General features: G+C 42.7%; 2 protein-coding genes across 2 annotated transcripts; one reads left to right on the top strand and one right to left on the bottom strand.

Annotated features, from left to right (window-relative positions):
- The first annotated feature begins 357 nt into the window (after nt 1-357).
- On the top strand, nt 358-15,545 carry LOC141762857 (ubiquitin-protein ligase E3A-like). The gene is made up of 11 exons (XM_074626973.1): nt 358-681; nt 1,207-1,251; nt 2,927-3,231; nt 3,378-4,630; nt 4,738-4,882; nt 7,000-7,205; nt 7,373-7,537; nt 8,997-9,152; nt 9,249-9,322; nt 9,634-9,777; nt 10,642-15,545. Exons 1-11 carry the CDS (start codon nt 605-607, stop codon nt 10,760-10,762), a joined length of 2,691 nt encoding a protein of 896 aa, XP_074483074.1. The 5' UTR covers nt 358-604; the 3' UTR covers nt 10,763-15,545.
- A 1,016-nt stretch (nt 15,546-16,561) lies between these two features.
- Nucleotides 16,562-20,883, bottom strand: LOC141762579 (cyclic nucleotide-gated channel cone photoreceptor subunit alpha-like). Its single transcript, XM_074626484.1, has 7 exons — nt 20,631-20,883; nt 20,373-20,460; nt 19,614-19,681; nt 18,929-19,066; nt 18,199-18,300; nt 17,998-18,104; nt 16,562-17,919 (listed from the first exon to the last, which is right to left on the bottom strand). Exons 1-7 carry the CDS (start codon nt 20,678-20,680, stop codon nt 16,562-16,564), a joined length of 1,911 nt encoding a protein of 636 aa, XP_074482585.1. The 5' UTR covers nt 20,681-20,883.
- Nucleotides 20,884-21,707: the final 824 nt, after the last annotated feature.

Raw genomic sequence — 21,707 nt, 5'->3', positions numbered from 1 at the left:
ACATAGCCTGGGGGCAAGTATTAATCAAGATCTGAAGTGTCATATTGATTGGTGCATTTATGCTATATTATGCCTTTGCTCAATACGCTTTGAGCGAAAAAAAAAAAGCTTGAACCCGCGAACTGCCGCTTGCGGCTCTAATTATTATTATTATTATAAGTATTAATTATTGTTGCACACAATATAACAATGTATATACTTTATTAAGAATTTGTTAATAATTATAGTGTTTTTGTAAAACATCTATAAATATAGATAGATGGAGCAGAAACTAATTATTAACCATTGCCAAGCATGTAATCATGATGACTACGAGGAGTCAGTCCAGGTCCTGGCAGCATGTGATCCACTCCAGCGGGGTCTTGTAGCTAGCGCCGCGGTGCATTGTGGGGCCGTGTGTTTGACGGTGAAGTGAAGATGGCGGTGTATCTCCGGCAGCGCAGAGAGCCTGCTGTAGCGAGGCCCTGAATGAAGTTACCAATAAAACACTACCAGTCTCCGTCCGTTCACACTCTGCTGCTGAAGTGGTGACCGACCCGTGGAAGTACTTGATAGATTCACAGGGAGCAACAGAATAACCAAACAACTGAGGAGAAAGTCTCGTATGAATCCCGACGAGGAGGAGGACTGTGAGTGTGCGCCACCACAGGCCGAGAGAAGCCCGGCAGGAGGACCACAGAGGTGGGGACGCCATCAGGAAACACCGGGGATGCGGGGGTTGCTAGGAGAACCAGCAGTTAGCTACTGCTGCTAGCTCTGTGGATGTTACTGCTCTCTTGTTTTTATCAGTAGAGTTAGAGAAAGTTCATAGCAAGCATTTGGTTAATTAAAAAGTGTAAATTGTTCTGTTACTACTTTTGGAAGAATGAATAATAGTTAAATAGTTAAAATAAGGCCAGCTAGTTTGTGCTATATCAGCTAGCTAAGTCAGCGCCAGGATGTGCAGCTCCCTGTCATTTCTCCTACTTCACCAGCACTGGTGCAGCTTATTAAATGAACTATGGCTCCACATTTAGCACAATACACTGACTGTGGTCCTAATCATTTTAAAGATAACACTCTAATGTTGCTTTTTAGCTATTTTAATTGCAATTTGTAAATGTAAATCTGTCCTAATATTGAGTCCCTACAGAGAGGTATGTTGTTGTAATGCAGCACAGTGTGACCTCTGCTGTGGTTCTGATCCTTATTGTGTGTTTCTATCAGAGAATACGAGGAGCCTGAAATAGAAAACCCAGAAGCAAGCCGAATGTAAGTCCAACTCATTTTATACTGGTATATTTGTATTGGGTAGTCCCATTGAGATCAAAGATCTCTTTTACAAAGGGAGACCTGGTCAAGATAGCAGCAAGACAGTTATAGTGAAAGTAACAGAAAACACATACATTAACAACTTGCTCATACAAAACACTTGACAACCTGGACTGCACTGATTTCACCAGAGCGTTAAACTCATTTAAGGTAACTAAGTTTTGAAGTTGAAGATCAGATTGTGAATTATTCCAAGCAGCAGGTGCCGAAAACCTAAAAGCTTTCTTTCCCAATTCAGTCCGTACTTTGGGAACAACAAATTGCAAAATGTCCACGGAACGAAGATTTTGACTTCCAGTTTTTCTTCTTAAAAGAAAATAGATACTGTCGATGTGTCTGTGAGCATGTGTTTAAGACTGCACTTCCACACCAGCAGCTCAGACCACTACTGTTTTTTGCCTGTTCTCACTTCTTGTTTTCTTTTCTTGCTGTCAAAAGCTCCTTTTACTGTGTTGTTAACATGGTTATATGTACAAGGTGATCCAGAACCACAGGGATAGCATAAAAAAAGTGACACTAGCATGCTGATATCAAAGATATTGTTCTCCCAAGTTGATCCTGTTGCAGAGCTGAACACTAAGTATTAGGGGTCTAACGATACGTATCACTTTCCATGGTTCCGATACGATTCAAGGACGATATTTGGCTCGACTAGAGCGATACGATACGATTCAGTGATTTGAAATCTATACAGTATATCAGTGTGACTGTGAAACAAATAGCTGGATACTGGAGAGTGCAGGTCATAATACCTCAAAGTTTTTCTTGTAAAGGAATCAGGGATAAACTAATTATGAATATAAACAAGTAAACGATTAATGGCAAATATATACACCTTTTATTTGAAAATAATACAAAATGCAACTTCAGGACCTGCTGCTTTAGTTCTCAAGATACAAGGCAGTGCAATATTTAAAAAATAAATAAAAATAAACCAACTTTTATTCAAGTTAAATAAACAGTGGTTTAACTGCTGCTTCAGTTCTCATTTTGAACGCAAAAGGTATAGCAATAATATTTAACAAAAAATAAAGTGCATGGCGTCTCAGTAGGTGCGTGGAAAGATTGGTCGTGTTGCCGTTGTATTTTATCTGGCCTTTGCCTATTCTGCAAACAGCAAGCGATTTATCAAGGACATCTCCCTTTTACAAAATGTTTCCACATGCTGGACCTTAAACGCAGCTTGAAAATCTCTGGCTTGTCTGGCTCTTCCTCACCATCAGCCATCCTTCGTTTTGTTGTCGTCTTTCTGAGATTGGCTCGGCTGGCACATGTTGATTACGTTATACACAGGGAGAATGAACCGGAGTATGTTTAAAATTTCTTTACTATCAAGAGTGATACAAAATACATCCATATAATGTTTGTCGTGCTTAAATACAAGGTGCAAGATACAATAGATTATTTACCTTGCAAATCGATTTTAGATCGTCCCCGTTGAAGGACAACTTGTCAGATTAAATGAAAACAGAAAAATAATTCCTAAATAGTAAACATGGGAATCATTCTCTATACCATCCATCCCATTTTGTACTAACTGCTGTTAATGATAATGATGATAAAAAGCGGATTCACGCAGTATTTATAATCTCTTGTGTCTTACCTTTCAACGCAGGAAGCGAGCAGCTGCCAAACATCTAATAGAGCGCTATTACCACCAGTTAACAGAGGGCTGTGGGAATGAGTCCTGCTCCAACTCATGGTGTGCCTCCTCGGTCGGCTTCAACCGCATGGATAACAACGCAGCGGCGGTCAAAGCCTTGGAGCTCTACAAGGTCAACGCTAAGCTATGTGACCCCCACCCCTCGAAGAAAGTCACTGCCTCAGGCTACCTGGAGAGCAGTGCTCACAGCAACTCAGCCTGCAGCAACAGGAAGTTGAACCATAAAGATGTCCACTCTGTACGGGACAATTTCAAAGGTGAGTAGATGCCAGACATTCAGGATTTACACACTGTTGATGGATGAAATGAGCAGAATATGCTGTTACATTCATACAGTTTATGACTGTTTAATCAGTTTTATTTTCCTTTCATTTAACCATGTGATGTTTGATTCTGTATGTAGATGTAAATTACCTGACGGAGGAGAAAGTGTATGAGATCTTGGACATCTGTGGAGGGAAGGAAGATTACTCGCCTCTGATTAGAGTAATAGGTAGGGTGTTCTCCAGCGCTGAGGGCCTGGTGCAGAGCTTCCGGAGGTCCAAACCTCACACTAAGGAGGAGCTCAAGTCCCTCCAAGGTAAGGATGAGGACAAGGATGAGGATGAGAAGGAGGCCGCCGCCTGTTCTGCTACAGCTATGGAGGAGGACTCCCCCGCCTCCTCTTCATCATCAAGGCTAGGAGAGGGATCCTCGGGGGAAAATGATGTCCAAAAGCTGGCCCCTGATGAGGTGTCGGTGGACATTGACGCCGTGCGGCGGGTCTACGAGCGCCTGCTGTCCAATGAGAAGATAGAAGCCGCCTTCCTGAATGCGCTGGTCTACCTCTCACCCAACGTAGAGTGCGATCTGACGTACCACAATGTGTATTCACGAGACCCAAATTACCTGAACCTGTTTGTTATAGTGATGGAAAACAGCAACCTCCACAGCCCAGAGTACCTGGAGATCGCCCTCCCACAGTTCTGCAAGGCCATGAGCAAACTCCCACTGCCAGCTCAGGCAAAGCTGGTACGCTTGTGGTCGCACTACAGCGCAGAGCAGATTCGGCGCATGGTGGAGACCTTCCAACAGCTCATAACCTACAAGGTGATCAGTAACGAGTTCAACAGCCGCAACCTGGTCAACGATGATGACGCAGTGGTGGCGTCCACCAAGTGCTTGAAGATCGTCTACTATGCAAACGTGCTGGGCGGCGACCTCGACATGGAGCACAACGAGGAAGAGGACGAGGAGCCCATCCCAGAGTCGAGCGAGCTCACCCTGCAGGAGCTGCTGGGCGAGGAACGGCGGAACAAGAAGGGCCCTCGGGTGGACCCGGTGGAGACGGAGTTGGGGATCCGCACCAACGACTGCCGACGGCCGCTCATTGCCTTTGAGGAGTTTGTCAATGAGCCTCTAAACGAGGTACTGGAGATGGACAAGGACTACACTTTCTTTAAGGTTGAAACTGAAAACAAGTTCTCCTTTATGACCTGCCCCTTCATCCTGAATGCTGTCACCAAGAACCTGGGTCTGTACTACGACAACCGCATCCGCATGTACAGCGAGCGGCGTATTACTGTGCTCTACAGTTTGGTGCAGGGTCAACAGCTCAATCCCTACCTGAGGCTCAAAGTGCGGCGAGACCACATCATCGACGACGCTCTGGTCAGGGTACGTGTGCGCCGGTTCAATACATGCAATTATTATAGGTGCTCCTATTTTTAATACATTTGTTCTGGAACACATTGCACTGATATCTTTCTCTTGTGTCTCTGCAGCTGGAAATGATAGCGATGGAGAATCCTGCAGACTTGAAGAAGCAGCTGTATGTTGAGTTTGAAGGGGAGCAAGGTGTTGATGAAGGAGGTGTTTCCAAAGAATTCTTCCAGCTGGTGGTGGAGGAGATCTTCAACCCAGATATTGGTAAGAAAATGCACAACAACTAGCATCTATATTGCAAAGATAATAGCATAAGTTGAAATCCAGGGGTGGGTAGTAACTCGTTACAAGTAACGCAAATGAGTAAAAAAGTTTATTTTTATTTTTTTAGGAACAGTAACTTTTCAAAGTCCATTTTAAAACTGTAATTTTACTTTTTGTAATGCATTTTTGCTGCATTAACTGAAATGAGCTGCCATCTAAGCTGTGTGCACAGGATTATGCATAGAGCTTTAACCATTCTCCATTGCGGTACAAAAAGACAAGCAGAGCTTGGCAAATGCAAAAACTTAGAAAAGCTGTCTCAAAACTTCAGTTTAAGGTTTGTGTGTCCAAAATATTGCCAAATAGGCGCTTCTGCTTTTTGTTTTGACGCTAAATCCTCTGCCATGGTCTTGTCGGTCAACTCTCCTTACTGTGCTGCAGCTCTGTTGCTGCTGCCGTACGGAGCCGGAGCAGACACTTTCAGTTTATAGTTGTACTGTCGACAAAACAAAAAAAGTAATGTAATCGGTGTGTGCCCGAACACTGTAACACAGGCTCTGCGCCAAGCCTTCTTGTGGGCTATAGTGATTCAGCAGTTTTTTTATTTTCACAGGTTTGTGTTTGTGTTGTGATACTGTTTTACTAACTAACTGAAGTGCTGAGATATGCGACAGATATTCAACAGATTCTATGTGGCATTGCAAGGCTAGTTTAATCAAGAGATCTAAGCCCCTTATTGAGAAGTGAACACGAAGCTGGTTACACCTGAAATGTCCTGCACAATTATTATATTGCTCTGTAAAACTATTTGTGTGTGTGTGCAAAACTAGAGTGTCAAAGTTGAACAGGAAGTAACTCTCAAACTGGAATGGAAATTTACAATGGACAGTTAGGGTAATAATGTTCACCACTTTCATTTTCAGTTCGAGTGGTACATAATTGCATTGTAGTGGACTTGCTCATGTTTGCAAGTCGAGCAGTGGCAGTTTCAGCATTGCAGCAATGAAAGCATTTTCAGGACATTTCATCCCTATTTGAAATTGAATTTAATGTATCATTTATTTCTAAGATTTTTAAGATTTTGAATGCATGTATGTGTTTTTTAATCGTGGTATTAGTACTTTTACTTAAGTAAAAGATCCAGTACTTTCTTCACTGGTATTAATCAATAACACTGGCTCAGTCGCTGCCCGAGTGAGTCTTTGTTGTCTCTCCCTCCCCACCAGCCTCCTCCTCTCTCTGCTTTTTGTAATAATCCGTTGTAGACCACTTCATTTGTGGAGCCCAGTAACACCTCAATGGATCATTTACATCACCTAAATGGATCGTTTAGTAAAGTTGTCCTCGGCTACGTACATGTACGTGCGTATGGGGTTTAATTAGTCTCAAATATGCATGTGACACGAGGGCACAGAGCGAGCATAAAAGAATCCTCAAACAGGAATCTAGAGTCCTGTAATATTTTGCCGGACTGGAGGAGGCCTTGTGACCATTCGGGTCACAGATACCGATGCAGCTGCGCCGCTGGTCAACTCAGGTGACCCACCTAGCCAAAGCATCGAGGAATCATGTATTTTTAAGATGTTTTTAAACAAAAATGTGTTCTACAAGTAGCAAACTCCTTTAAGGAATAACTCAGTGCGGAGGTTGTGTGCGTAACGTTAGCGAGTGTCGGTGTTTGTGGTCAAGAGAGAGAGAGACAGACAGAGAGCAAGGGAGCTTATGTGTGACGGTGAGATGAAGTCAGCCCTTACTAGCTGTGAGTGTAGCAGTGCAGTGTGTGTACACTTCAGGCTGTCGGTGAATAAATGCTACAACTGCTCAAGACACAAACCAAGTTCCCGTGTCTTGTAGGGTTTTTCCATCCATGACTCGGCGTGTTAGCCCAGCACGGCAGGGATTTACGTCTCCATTACAACAGAGCTACCTTGGTAGCTCTGTTGTAATGGAGACGTAAAGCGTCGCTCCTGATTGGCTGCTGATAGCACTGTCAGGCAAAGGGTTAATCACACCGAATGGCAGCGGAGGAAGCGGTGCCAGTGTGCTTCATGTGGATAGCCCTATATATATATATATTTATATATATATTAATTGTGTGTCCTCTATTCTTCCTGCAGGCATGTTCACATATGATGAGCGCACCAAAATGTTTTGGTTCAACCCGTCATCATTGGAAAACGAGGGCCAGTACACTCTGATCGGCATCGTTCTCGGTCTGGCCATCTATAACAACTGTATTCTGGACGTCCACTTTCCTATGGTGGTCTACAGGAAGCTGATGGGCAAGAAAGGAACTTTCAGGGACTTGGCTGACGCCAACCCGGTAAGGACTAGCTCATCAAATGCTCTGATTGCTCTTTAGCTGGATCATTTCTGTAGCTGTGGAGCAAATCCACACACTTTCAACACTGCCAGATTTTGGTGCTGGATGTTCACTTGATGAGCAATGCTGAATATGATATGTGACTGTGCTGAACTGTGTTGGAAAAGGTTCTATACCAGAGTCTGAAGGAGCTGCTGGAGTACGAGGGCAGCGTGGAGGAGGACATGATGATCACTTTCCAGATCTCCCAGACGGACCTGTTTGGGAACCCACTCATGTATGATTTAAGGGAAAATGGGGACAAGATTCCAGTCACAAATGAAAACAGAAAGGTGAGCCAAACTTTTCCTAAGACTAGAGTCCTAAGGATTCATAAGTCTTATTTTTGCCGGCCATTAGCAAGACTGTGGCTGTGGCTTTACTTACTCCCTCTGACAGTCATTAATGATGGATGCAGCCTCAACCTGCAGTCTGTCTCACTGCAGCCTACTAAAGCAGTTATTTTCCAGGACCACCAGGACATTTAGAGCATGTATAGCTGGAGTAGCTCCAACTAATTCGTTTTTAAAAATATTCTTCAGGGCTGTCAATCGATTCAAATATTTAATCGCATGATTGTCCATAGTTAATCGCAAATTAATCACACATTTTTTTTATCTGTTCAAATGTACCTTAGATGGAGATTTGTCCAGTATTTAATACTCTTATCAACATGGGAGTGGACAAATATGCTGCTTTATTCAAATGTATGTATATATTTATTATCGGAAATCAATTAAGAACACAAAACAATGACAGATATTGTCCAGAAACCCTCACAGGTACTGCATTTAGCATAAAACAATATGCTCAAATCATAACATGGCAAACTGCAGCCCAACAGGCAACAACAGCTGTCAGTGTGTCAGTGTGCTGACTTGACTATGACTTGCCACAAACTGCATGTGATTATCATAAAGTGGGCATGTCTGTAAAGGGGAGACTCGTGGGTACCCATAGAACCCATTTACATTCACATATCTGGAGGTCAGAGGTCAAGGGAACCCTTTTGAAAATGGACATGACAGTTAGCGTAAATTTGGAGCATTATTTAGCTTCCTTTGAGACAATGCCAGTATCTCTAGCTTTAAAACTGAGCCCTCTACTACCTCCGAAAGGAAACCTCCGGCGTCCTGTCGGATTTTTAAGAGGTTAATTCAAATTTGCAAGTTGCGATAAAGAAATTAGTGCCGTTAAAATTAATTTGCGTTATTATCGTGTTAACTTTGACAGCCCTAATATTCTTTATTATCGTTTGGTCAATAAAAGCTGAAAATAGTAAAAAAAAAATGGCCATTAGAATTTAACATAGCCCAAAGTGACCTGGCGTATTTGTCCATTTGGCTCCGTTTCTTTCTGTAAAAAAAGAGTGCTGTCTATTTAAGTGGTTCCTCCTCTGAAGTTTTGCGATACAAGATGCAGCGTTTCCCTCTCGTTTCTTGCCGCTTGCAATTTCTGACAGATAACATCCAATTACATTAAACTACCGCCTCAGAGTGGAGAGTTTTCAGTATTTTTATTTAGCTAATGATTCCTGTGAGATCTGCAGATTCTCCACAGGGATATTTTTTTCTGATAAGGTGTGTTGCTGTTGGATTCTTCAGTGCAGTTCACCTACAAACTGTGGCAAATGAACACAAAGCTATCTTCAAGGCTACATACCACTAGGCTAAATGTTCCCTTGAAAGGCTGAAGTGCCCATCAGGATTTGGACATTAACCAGTAACTGTCCCTGTTGATGTGTCTGTGCAGGAGTTTGTGGCTCAGTATGCGGAGTACATGCTGAACAAAAGTGTGGAGAAGCAGTTCAAAGCTTTCAGGAGAGGCTTCCACATGGTCACCAACGAGTCTCCGCTTAAATACCTGTTCAGACCCGAGGAAATCGAGCTCCTGATCTGTGGAAGCAGGGTGAGATACCAGACAATTGAGTGTTTCATTGTTAGTAAGTTGTTTCAATTCGCTTAAATGCTTATTTTCCATCCATGTGTTTGTCACATACTGCAGAACCTGGACTTTCTAGCACTTGAAGAAACAACAGAATACGATGGAGGGTACAACAGAGATTCTCGAATCATCAAGTAAGGAAGTATTTGTGTTTGTAGGTACAGTATGTGCCCACAAATTATGAATATGGTTCGAATGCATACCCAATGTGCAAGACCCTACCCATAACTGTAACTGTACTGTATGTCATTTAGTACTCGAATCAGAAGTTTTTGATTCACCTCAGATTTGGCTGTTCAATACGAAGATTTCAGGGGGCAGCCCTAATGTCACTGTGAATGTTGTTAGATAAGAGCATCGGTATTAATTCCATTGGATGCTTTCTATTTTGAAACGTTGACACTGCCCTCTCTCTGACTGTCGGGGATGTTTGTTTGCATCGCAGGGAGTTTTGGGAGACGTTGCACTTGTTTGGTGAGGAGCAGAAGCGCCTCTTCCTGCAGTTCACCACCGGCACTGACAGAGCACCCGTGGGTGGGCTGGGCAAGCTGAAGATGATCATTGCCAAGAACGGCCCTGACACCGACAGGTGAGCCACGTCCATCCATTATGTTCTTCCTGTAATGTACTCATGTAATGTTTATGCACAGTTTGTGTAAAGTGCTCACTTATTTTAATAGAGACCTAGTTTAACAGTTTTTTATTAACTTTCTTAACTGAAGATTTACGACTTTCTGTTCCTTAGAGTGATTGATTTGATTCATAGACAATGAATGGGAAGCGTGGAAAGGATAGAGGCTGTGGACATGTACCATTACGGCCGGGACAGACAGGGCGTGTTAGGCTGCTGCGCTGAACTACTGCGTGTCTCACGCGTGCGGCGTGGCATATTCTACAGATACAGACATTGAAACTGTAGTAATGTTGCTGGTATGATGTCAACATACTGTCAAAAGATCACTTTCACTGTCTGTTGTTGCTGTGAACCGCACGCGGCTCGCGGTAAAAATAGGCAAAACCTCGAATCTCTTAAAGAGACGCAGCTGAGACGAGCTGAGACGAGCTGAGCCGCGCTGCTCATGCGGGCTGTGTGGCTGCTCTAACCTGTTAACAAGGATGCCGAAATAAAAAAACAACAGGTTCTGCAGCCACCACGCGCTCCTGACATTCCCTGTGCGGTCCGGCCGTTAGATCCGGCTTCGCTGCCGCCTTCGACCTGCAGTCGGAGTTCCGGCGGGAGGCGGAGAGCTCCGCGACCCCGATAGCGGAACTTTGCCTCCGACACCATGCTGCTGTAGACTCCAGGAAGTGGCGAGGTCCAAGCTTGATACAGACCATTATGACAAATCAGAAGTCATTTGTCCATCCATGTTTCTTAAAGGCTTTCTGTCTGATGCTGGTGTGTGTCAGTCAGAGGGAAACTGACCAGCTGTGTGTTGTTTTCTCTCGGCAGGTTACCGACGTCTCACACTTGCTTTAATGTGCTGCTGCTGCCTGAGTACAACACCAGGGAGAAGCTGAAGGAGAGACTGCTGAAAGCCATCACTTATGCCAAAGGGTTTGGCATGCTCTGAGGCCCGTCTCCAAACACACAGCAAAACGGACTCCTTCTCAGAAAGCCCATCAAACCCTGCCCCGCCCTTCCTTTATCAGACACAATCTAAAAGGTGACAAAAGACAGACCAGAGTATGTTTTGAGTCAAGTCATGAAAGAGGAGAAATGGTTCCAATAGAGCGCTCCAGTAGTTCTTCTACTGTGCCTGCATCATCCCACATCAGTCAGTGTAAGCACAGAGACCTCCTGATCAAACCCCCCCCACCCCCCACATCCACATTATGTGAATGTGCAGCAGCATCCCCGTCTTTTTTTGTACAGAGAGGATCATTTTCCTTATTATTTATTTTAAGGTTAAAATGGGTTATTTTTCATGCCTGCCTGTTGTGATAGCTTCCCTACTTGGGGAAAGGGGGAGGGTTAATATTAAACTATGTACATTCGGGACAATAATAAGTCAATATAAACCCCATTTATTGAACAAAAAATGTGTAAAAGTAGACACAGACAGAGAAAATCTAGTTTTAGAGTAGTCGCAACTACAAAATCTTGTATTCGTCACAGAGAAAGAGCTCCCGCTGACCATTCCACTCACAGCCATCAGCTATTGTTTCTACCAAGTCCGTGTTTGATCAAGGTAAGCCTTTAGAAAGTAATTTGGTCCAAAATGGCACATTATGAAATAGCTGTTTTTGTTTCCTCGGGGGGGGGGGGGGGGTGGAGGTGGAGGGAGGGAGGGAGGGAGGGGGGGGGGGGGGGGGCACCACCGCAGGTTAGACTAAAATCTTGTCAGAGCTGTGTAAGTGCACTTAGACATTTTCAGAATGTTTGTTTTTTGGCCACAGGTTGCCATGATTGTTTGAAGCATTTTATTTCCATGTCTTCCTGTGTTGACGATTCTAAATAAAAACAGTATTTATATATCAGCGCGGTTGGATAGACCGTATTTTGGAGGATGTACACATGTAGACCGGTCACTGATGATGCTCTCAGATACAGGCTCTTCTTGTGCCAACCGATACAGTCAGTTGAGAGGTGAAACCCCCCCCTGAGCACTTTGTGTCGTCTATTTCTGGCTCAGTCGTGTGTGAATAGACAGCTCACACTGCAGAGTCTAATAGAACCCCAGTCTATCTATGTGGAGTCAAGAAGGCAGCTTTGGTACCTTGTGATCTGTAGTCTCTGGCTGTGGTTACACCTGTCATATTATCTTCTGACAACATGACATATGACCTGACAGGTCTTCGTGTGTGCAGGCAGGCACTGTGATCGGACGCTGGGCAAGTGAGGATAGTAGTCTAAGCACAATCTGAACAAACTGATTGTTATGTCAAAGCTGCAAACCCAGGGTCAGTCAATCCTGAAGCTACTGAGCCTCAGAGAAGCTCCTGATACGTTCCTACCAGTGTAAATCTGTGGTTTGATCTGATCTCTCTCTGACATGTGCTCATGAGAGATGGGAAAACAACATTTACAGGAGCAGTGTGTAGGATTTAGTGCCATCTAGCTCAGCTTTCAAATCAGTGAAGTTGTTCCGTACCCGAGTACACTTGCGTCATAATCCAGGTGTCTTTGTTTATGTTGTAAACGTTACTCACATTTACTAGCAGTCCACTTCCGTATTTTGGTACGGTTGGCTTTCACACCTGAACCGTACTCGGGTCTACTTGAAAAGGTGGTCTGGTGTACGGTTCAGGTGTGTTCGGAGCGTTCACACTGATCTAACGAACTTGACTTAGCGGACAAGTGTACTCTGATTCGGGCACGGGTCCCTAATGTGAAAGCAGCCTAAGTTTCAGGTGATTATAAACTAATAGTTGTGAATAATATATTCCATTTCTGCAAATAGAGCACCCTAAATTCTACACACTGGTCCTTGAATGTGCTTGTTCACTATCTTATCTGGCATCAAGTGAGTAAATGTAATCTCGATTGCATCCAGCTGAGCGTTGCTCATAGCCTGGAGGAAGGCAGAAAACCATTAACCTAGCTCTGTTGAACAAACCTTCTCCATAGCCGTCGCATTGTCTCTTTTAGTTCAACATATGTAGCAAGGCTAGGCTAACTGTGTCCGCCTGCTTCCAGTCTAAACATGTCCCGAACCTACATACCTGTGTGCTGAATTGCATTGATACTGATTGTCTTCTGTGACTCTTGGGTAGACGGTACTGTGTGGACACATCACTGTGATGAGATTTCTATTCGGATCTGTCACAGTCAATGTGAATGAAAACAGGTGTAACCACTGTCTATGGAAAACAAAGAGTGTTTAATAGCTATTTTTCTGTTCACTATCATTAATTGGAATATCAACTGTGAAAATCCTCCTCCCACAGAACAGGCAGATCTTTTTCATAGTTCTATTTTTGTTCATTTTAACAGGCTGTACCTGTAAAGAACTCGAGTAATGTCTGCGTGATGTTCTTGCACACAGGCTTTATACTTTGACACTGTCAGTGGAGAGCATTAGGGGCGAGCATCAGACACCCAAACAGGTTTTAAACACATCTACAGTTTAACCAAATTATTTACACCACTTATTTGAAAAATAAAATGTGAAATGTCACTTTTAACAGTTTATTGCATTGTGCACATACAGTAGTAGTAGTAGTGATGACAACGTTCATAACAGACAATTTAACTGTAAGCGTAAGATTTCACTTAGCTAGGCGTAATATACATTAAATTAATTCAGTCTTTGATTCTCACAAACCGTCGCATGAGGTCGGCACCGGTTACCATGGTTACACGTCTCCAACTGACATCGAGTGTCTCAGGAAGTGACAGCGTAAATTACTGCGTCCCAAAAAGATAACTGTTAATTCACACAAAAGTATGTTGAACAAAAGCACACATATTAAGTATGTTGTGCGTTGTATGCAATTTCGGACGAAGCCTGTGTATATTATGTATATCATGCATGTATACACACAGCCAACCCTTCTGCAAACGTTGCTACACACTGGTCCTTTAACATTTACCTTTTGTTTTACTTCTAAATAAGTGGTTGAGATCATTTGGGTAACACTTGTTCGACCCCTCGTTGTTAACTCTACACACTCCAGTTAAGCTGTGTTAACAGTCCCCCCCCCCCCCCCCTTCAGATTTCCTATTGCAGCATTTTAACCACATCTCATCATCAGTAAATGAAGCTGGCTCAGGCGTCATCACTTGACCTCAGGCGCAATACTCATTTTTACTGAACAGAGCTTGAACGCACCATACTATAAGTCAATTGAACCTCCGTTTAGCCAAGCAGGACTGTGCTGCCCACCGACTTCTAACAGCTAACGTTACTAACTCTCCTCCTGGGGATTTCAACACTGATTTGTTGTTCACAGTGTCGCATTATCAGGGTAAAAATAGGGTGCCGGTTTAGTAGCAGCAGTTTCTCCGGTCCCAAACAAAGTGAAATAACACACAGCGTATGGCGTTGCTTCATTGTGTTTGCATAACTGTCAGAAAGCGTCAATACAGACGAATCGATAGTCACCGAGGCATGAGATGCCGATTCTCTATTCCCATCCCTGCCTGCCAAAGTGGCGGTGATGATTTTACCCGCCACTGCCAACAATTTACCCGCATTTGTTGGGTGGCGGGTGCTAATTTCAGGTCCTGCTTGACCTTCATATGGATCTTCAATCACGGGATACCAAGTGGTCATACATGGGAAGGGGAGATGGTAACCTCCGTTTCTGTTCAAAGATGGTCTTTGGTGTAGAGTGTGAACGTCCTCCTTGATCTGTTTCGGTTTAATGTCGAGGAACATCAAGAGACTGAATGTGCGAACACCATCCACTGGGAAGAGGTCAAAGTTCATGGACCAGGAGTCACTGAACGGCTGGAGAAAGATCAAGTAGGACATTCACATTGGACACAACAGACCATCTCTTCCCTTATACAACCACCTCAACGTTATTTTCTTTGGTTATTACGCCTGAGCCAGCTCCATGACAACCGAGCAAACTCCATCCACCGATGAAGAGATGTGGTTCAAACGTTTTTTGCCAAGACCCAGATTATTGAAAAAAAAATACTGTTTTGATATATTAAAATCTAGTCGGGGACTACAACAGTCGCTTGTTCAGAGCAGATGGGTGTTCTGTGTGTTGTCTTTGGAGATTGAGATGCTGGTATGTAACCAGGTTCCTGCTGTCTTAGTGATGTATCCGCAAGAGGACCATCTAATTTAGTTTAAACACTGCTCAGCCTGTGAGCGTCATGGTGCCCACAACATACCACACAGTGCTCAGAGCACAGCCGTACAACAACCCTGAGCCATTGTTTCTGTTCTTACTTCCTCATCGTCATGGTTTCAGACGGACCTGGGCAAAATGATGTTGGAGGATACTTTTCTGTTTCTTGTTTTTAAGCCTTCATTGGAATCACTTTGGACAGAGTGCCTGGAAAATGCGGACAAACAGTGGACTGTGTTGGGGAGTCACCACAGCAGCATACTGTATGTTTGTGCGATTCACAACTTAGCGCTAACCTCAATCATCTGTGTAGGTTAAAACAAAAGGTTAAGGATTAACTTACAACTGTTTATTGAGCCCAGGTCTGGTTTCATCTGTTTAACATTACTCTGTACCTCCGTTTTGTAATGCTGAGGATGCCGCTCATGTGGACGTGTGAAAGGGCTCTAGAGCCTAGTGAAGGTGAACCTGATCTTGGAAAGGGAAGCAGTTTTCATCAATTGGTTTGACTTAACAGTTGCATTCTAAAAAGATACAAACTGATGAAAGGCTATTCAGTGTTGTGGAAACATGCTAAATAAAGATGACAGCTTTTTTTCCAACTTGTATTGCCTTATAATCCTGATTTGAGCCCACAGGTCCTGAATATTCCCAATGTTCAGCTGTTTATTGTTGTCAGAATTACCCTATTAATTAAACTATTTCTGCTGAATACACTCACATAATTACATTAGGAACATGAAATGTATATCAGGCTAAGACGCTAAGCTTTTCGGACCACTTTTAGTTGTTAATGGCTTTAACAAGGCAACAATGGGATTGTTCCATTGGCTTTTTGATTATTGCAGAAAATAAGATGTATGAATAAACATTATAATAAGCTGGACATGCTTACCAGTCACTTACTGTATAGTTGTGGTCAACATTTGGCTCATCTTTCCCTATAATAATAGTCCCATAACTTATATTTGACTTCCTAAATCTCTGCTTCAGATGGAAATGGACACAGACAGACTTTAAATCAGTTTATTTAAAACCATTCTTGGAAAACAGAGCCAGGAAACAATGATTCTGGTAACAGTGTTGCTTTTAAAATCATGCTACAAATATCACAAAATAAAAATGAAAAAGGATAGTGTTCTTTTTAATCACATGAGTAATCAAAGAAAAAGTGCATATTACTGAAGATCTAGGCAAAGTGACAGTGGTATTACAGGTCATTTTGTGGATTGCCTTAAATATACATGTAGCATTGACAGATGTCTTTGTAACTGATCACAGAAATGCAATGTGAGGGCTTCACATAACCGGTGCAAATATGACACAAATTTTAGTTCCGAGACCAAATTGGTAAGGTTTTTGACACCTTTTGTTACTCACAAACAGCTGTAATAGAACTATGCCTGGATATATCAGTACAAAATAAAGTAAATGATCCGAGAACAACTGTTTAAAGGGTGTAAACAAGACTGAGAATCTGATACCCTATTGCGGACAGTTTTTTGATACTCGGTAGTGATAATAATGAATGGAGACGGCCACTGTCCAGCTGCTGTTCATATGCCATTTGGTGTGTACAAAGAGTCCTACAGTACCGTGGGATGACCTCAGAAGACCAAGATCTACTCATCGTCTACTCCGAGGGTTCGGACCTCGTTCGACATATTACTGAGCCGTTGTTTGAGTTTACGCTGGGAAGATTCATACTGGGCCGTCAGCCTTCGAAATTTGGCCGCCATGACGTCCATACCGGCTTCAATCCGATTGACTTTATTCTCTATGTCTTTGGCGTCAATTACAGACATCAGAGACTCATCTATGAGATTATCTTTCATCAGGATGGCCTTTCCCTTGTCCTCCAGCAGAGTCTTTGCATCCGGATATTCAACGAGTGCCTCCATCAGATCGTCTTTTGACAGGGCAAACAGATCGGAGTAGCCCACACTTCGGATGTTGGCTGTTCTTCGGTTTCCCGCCTTACTGCCCTTGATACCGAGGATGCTGATTTCTCCAAAGTATGCCCCATCACTGAGGACCACAAACTGGGTAACCCCATCATCTGCTACCACAGCCAGCTTTCCTCCCTTGATGATATACATTTCCCTGCCAATGTCCCCCTTCTTACAGATGTAGTCCCCAGGACTGAAAACTTGAGGCTGAAGTTTAAGGACCAACTCAATGAGCAAGCCCGCTTCACAGTCTTGAAAGATGCGTACTTTTTTCAGGGTCTCCATATGGACGTTGATGGCTATCTCAGCCTTTAGCTTGTCTGGGAGGTTCTTCAGCACCAGCTTCTCATCGCAGGTTTTCTCCTCCGTCCACAGGTAGTCAAACCACTTCACTACTCTTATCTCCAGGTCTTTGGTGACCTTTCGAAATTCCATGTATTGCTTTATAGAGTCAATCTTAGCCTGGAACTCTACACGTGCGGCATTCATGTTGGAAATCATGGCACCGACATTGCCTACAATCGTGGCAAAGATCAGAACCCCAGTGAGGAAGTCAGCCACCACAAAAAAGTATTCAACGTCTCGGACTGGGGGTGGCGTCTCACCAATAGTGGTCAGGGTAAGAGTGGACCAGTAAAAGCAGTAGATGTACTGCCTGGCCAGGCGACCGTACTCCGGTTTCTTTAGGTCTGGATACACCCAGGAGTCTGAGCCAAAGCCGAGCGTCTTGGAGATGGCAAAGAAGAGGCAAGCGTTCCAGTGGATGATGATGATAATGTAAAGGACAAGGTTACCAATTCGGAAGATGTTGGGGAAGTTTGTTCGAGTTTCAGTCCGGTCAAAGAACTCAAAGAGTCGGCCTAGCCTAAAGAGGCGGTTGAACCTCCACTCTGCGTTGCCGATTCCAATATAGAGGAATACGATATCCGTGGGAATCAACGATATGACGTCTAATCGGAACTGGCGTGTCTTCATGTACCTTTCTTTCAGGATCTTTTCATCCCTTACAAGAAGACCTTGCTCCAGGAAACCTGTTGACACGTTACAATATTACTATCATATACTCAAAGTCTGTTTAATTTTCCACACATTCAGCACCTGTCACTGACCTGTCCTGAATCTAACAAAGGTGTCCATCAGGTAGAGGAGATCTGAAGTGTAGTCCAAAACTATCCACATTGTCGTATTTTCATACTGCAGCTTATTAAAACAAGACCTGCAGAGAAGCAAAACCATGACATCAACCTTTGAAACAACAATAAGGTAAAGAGAAAAATCTGAATATATATATAATGATATAGAATTCCGACCTGGCCACCAGTAACATCAGGTTGTAGAACACCGGGATGGATATCATCCACAGCCAGTAATAGTACATATCTGTGGCGGGGTCCATGACCCACACCTCCTTTCTGAAATGAGAATTATTTTGTTAAATAACATGTTTATATTCAGCAAATTAAAGTACTGATAAAGGTTGTTGGTATCAGTACAGAGATTCAAGTATTATATGTGTATCTTTATTGAAGAATTTCAACATATACCCAGCCTTACTTGGACTGGAAACTACTCTCTACAGATGATCCAGTTTAGAAAATCGTGTTTCCAAAGAGACTTTTACAGATTTGGATCTTAATTTTGACCTTTAACATACTAAATACATTGATTTTTAATATTATGAATTTAAAAATAAATTAAGTACACCTCAGATAGCAAGAATACTACCTCTACAATTGCTCTTAATGTTACATCTAGTGGTATTACTGCCAGTGTTATCACTGCTTAACATACTAACTTGTTCCCTAAATAAAATAATGTTGCAGCTGTTTCTAAAAGTATGACACCTAAACATTACTCGTGTGGTGTGGACAAACTTTGTTCAAATCCACAGAACTTTATTTTAAATTGTACTAGAGATTTCAAAGTTACAAAAGATACCAAATCTGTCAGTCAGGATTGAGGAAATGTGTGTAAAACTATTGTCTAAAAGTCCCATTTGATGGAAAGTTGCAGCCATAGAAAGGAGTATGTGGTACTCACGGTTCTTCCTTTTTATCATCCTTTTTGGCATCTTTCTTGTCGTCTTTCTTGTCGTCCTTCTTGTCGTCTTTCTTGTCATCTTTCTTATCTTCTTTTTTGTCGTCCTTTTTGGGTTCCTCTGTCTTGCCATCTTTTTTACTGTAAATGTCCAGAAAGGGTGGAAAGAGGCAGGTGAGGTAAATATTGAGATCATTGTGATTCAGTAGTGTCAGAGAGCCTGATGGGGGCACTGTGACACAGTACTGTCATGTCACTGTATGTTGCAGGAGATAAAACAAGGAGCTGCCACTACACTACTGTTTTATTTAGGGCTGTCAGTTGATTAAAATATTAAATTGCAATTAATCGCATGAATGTCCATAGTTATTTACGATTAATTGCCAATTAATCGCACATTTTTTATCTGTTCAAATGTCCCTTAAATAGAGATTTGTCAAGTATTTAAGTGAGCAAATATGCAAATGTATGTATATATTTATTATTGGAAAACAATTAACAAAACAATGACAAATGTGATTATCATAAAGTGGGCATGTCTGTAAAGGGGAGACTCGTGGGTACCCAGAGAACCCATTTTCATTCGCATATCTTGAGGTTGATGCATGTATTCAACAACTGTTTCCTGCAGTTGAAGTGAATTAGTGTGATTAAGGGTGTGTGAGAGAGGATCCATATATCATCTTACCCGTCATTGTTGTTGCAGTTGTTCATGTTTTGAGCAGCCAGGGCCGATCGACCATCACTGGAAGAGAAACATGCATTTGTGACCAAGACATACAGCAAGTCAATATCAGAAGATTTACAGCAGTCTAACGTATATCTGCCAGCAATCAGGAAGGTAATACACAAGCAACACACCAGAGTGTGCTGGCTGTACAGTCATATGGAGCACTGTCAGACTATTGGGATGTTTTGCTTGCTAGTCATAAATTACACCTGATATATTTTTCAACAAACAAATTTAATATGCTATGAAATATGAAAATATATAAATTAGGGCTGTCAATCGATTAAAATATTTAATCGTGATTAATAGCAAATTTTGTATCTGTTCAAAATGTACCTTGAAGGGAGACTTGTCAAGTATTTAATACTCTTATCAACATGGGAGTGTGCAAATATGCTGCTTTATGCAAAAGTCTGTATATATTAATTACTGGACAACAAAACAATTTCAAATATTGTCCAGAAACCCTCACAGGTACTGCATTTAGCATAAAACAATATGCTCCAATCATAACACGGCAAACTGCAGCCCAACAGGCAACAACAGCTGTCAGTGTGTCAGTGTGCTGACTTGACTATGACTTGCCCCAAACTGCATGTGATTATCATAAAGTGGGCATGTCTGTAAAGGGGAGACTCGTGGGTACCCATAGAACCCATTTACATTCACATATCTGGAGGTCAAAGGTCAAGGGACCCCTTTGGGATGTGCAGCTCACCTCCTCGTGTCCTCTGTCCTCTGGCTGCTGGGGCTGGACTCTGCAGGGCCAACACTGCTCCTCCCAGGGCGCATCATGTGGGACATCCTGGGGGAAGAGATACAAAAATGACCTAAATCAGACAAACACATGGTAGGAAAAGATGTCCCCAGTTCCCATCACTATGTACATTATCTGCAATGAATTGAGACTTTCTCCGACGGACATACTGTACTGGTGTCTCTCATTGAAGTGGAAGCACACACAGTGAGACTCACCTGGACAGCGGTCCTGCCCCCACTAAAGATGTCTGATCCTGGGTGTCCATCAGCCTGGAGACATGGAGCAGGACAGTGTGATGAGCTCACAGTCACAATGTCAAGTACAACAAGAAATACAGACGTTAAGCATGGGAACGTGTGTCAATCAGAAAGTCTGTGGTTGAATTATTTAGAAGGAAAAATGTCTATTTTGTCTACTAAATGTCTTCTTAAATGCTACAGGAGACATTCAGAAGGCTTTGCCGGGTTCATTTGTGAGTACTGGTATCATATGAAACTAGAAAACCTGATGAATCCATTACTACCAACCATGTCATGTTAGCTCGTCGGGAAGGAGGTTAAATAACGCTCCGAATTTAAGCTAAATTTTGGCGAGTAAAAACTGTCATGTCCATCTTCAAAGTGGTCCCTTGACCTCTGACCTCCAGATCAGTGAATGTAAATGGGTGCTATGGGTACCCACGAGTCTCCCCTTTACAGACATGCCCACTTTATGATAATCACATGCAGTTTGGGGCAAGTCATAGTCAAGTCAGCACACTGACACACTGACAGCTGTTGTTGCCTGTTGGGCTGCAGTTTGCCATGTTATGATTGGAGCATATTGTTTTATGCTAAATGCAGTACCTGTGAGGGTTTCTGCACAATATCTGTCATTGTTTTGTGTTGTTAATTGATTTCCAATCATAAATATATTCATACATTTGCATAAATCAAGCATATTTGCCCATGTTCTGTCCTGTCTAACAGGTCAATGCTACGGACATGACCACTTGTTAATGTGATAGACACTTCAGTTAGAGGAGGCCCACATTCATGTCACATACAGCAGACAGCAGCTGATGACAGCTTCTCACTGTGTTTAGTCCCATTAGCTCAGCATGTTTCTTAGTTAACTCAAATCCTTCTCTCCCAGATTACATCAGCTAAAATTAGGTTTCCAACCGGGTGTGACTTGTTAAGCTCAGGACTTCAGAGTTTGCTTTTCTCTCTTGTAATCACACTGTAACATTAAAAACTATCACTAATCTACTGTTAGTTTACCTGGATGTGAGTGATGACGACGAGCAGTTC

The sequence above is a fragment of the Sebastes fasciatus genome, chromosome 24 (genome assembly GCF_043250625.1).
Source record: "Sebastes fasciatus isolate fSebFas1 chromosome 24, fSebFas1.pri, whole genome shotgun sequence".
Classification (NCBI taxonomy): Eukaryota; Metazoa; Chordata; class Actinopteri; order Perciformes; family Sebastidae; genus Sebastes; species Sebastes fasciatus.
This window is presented reverse-complemented; position numbering and strand designations above follow the sequence as displayed.

Excerpts from the sequence above, each read along its gene's own strand:
- LOC141762857 (XM_074626973.1), top strand. The coding sequence starts at position 605 with ATGAATCCCGACGAGGAGGAGGACTGTGAGTGTGCGCCACCACAGGCC. Across the intron at positions 3,232-3,377 it reads TGTACGGGACAATTTCAAAG|ATGTAAATTACCTGACGGAG; the intron begins GTGAGTAGATGC and ends TTCTGTATGTAG. Across the intron at positions 7,538-8,996 it reads TCACAAATGAAAACAGAAAG|GAGTTTGTGGCTCAGTATGC; the intron begins GTGAGCCAAACT and ends GTGTCTGTGCAG.
- LOC141762579 (XM_074626484.1), bottom strand. The coding sequence starts at position 20,680 with ATGGACACCCAGGATCAGACATCTTTAGTGGGGGCAGGACCGCTGTCC. Across the intron at positions 19,682-20,372 it reads GGACAGAGGACACGAGGAGG|TTCTCTTCCAGTGATGGTCG; the intron begins TGAGCTGCACAT and ends ACAAATGCATGT. Across the intron at positions 17,920-17,997 it reads CTTTGTTAGATTCAGGACAG|GTTTCCTGGAGCAAGGTCTT; the intron begins GTCAGTGACAGG and ends ACGTGTCAACAG.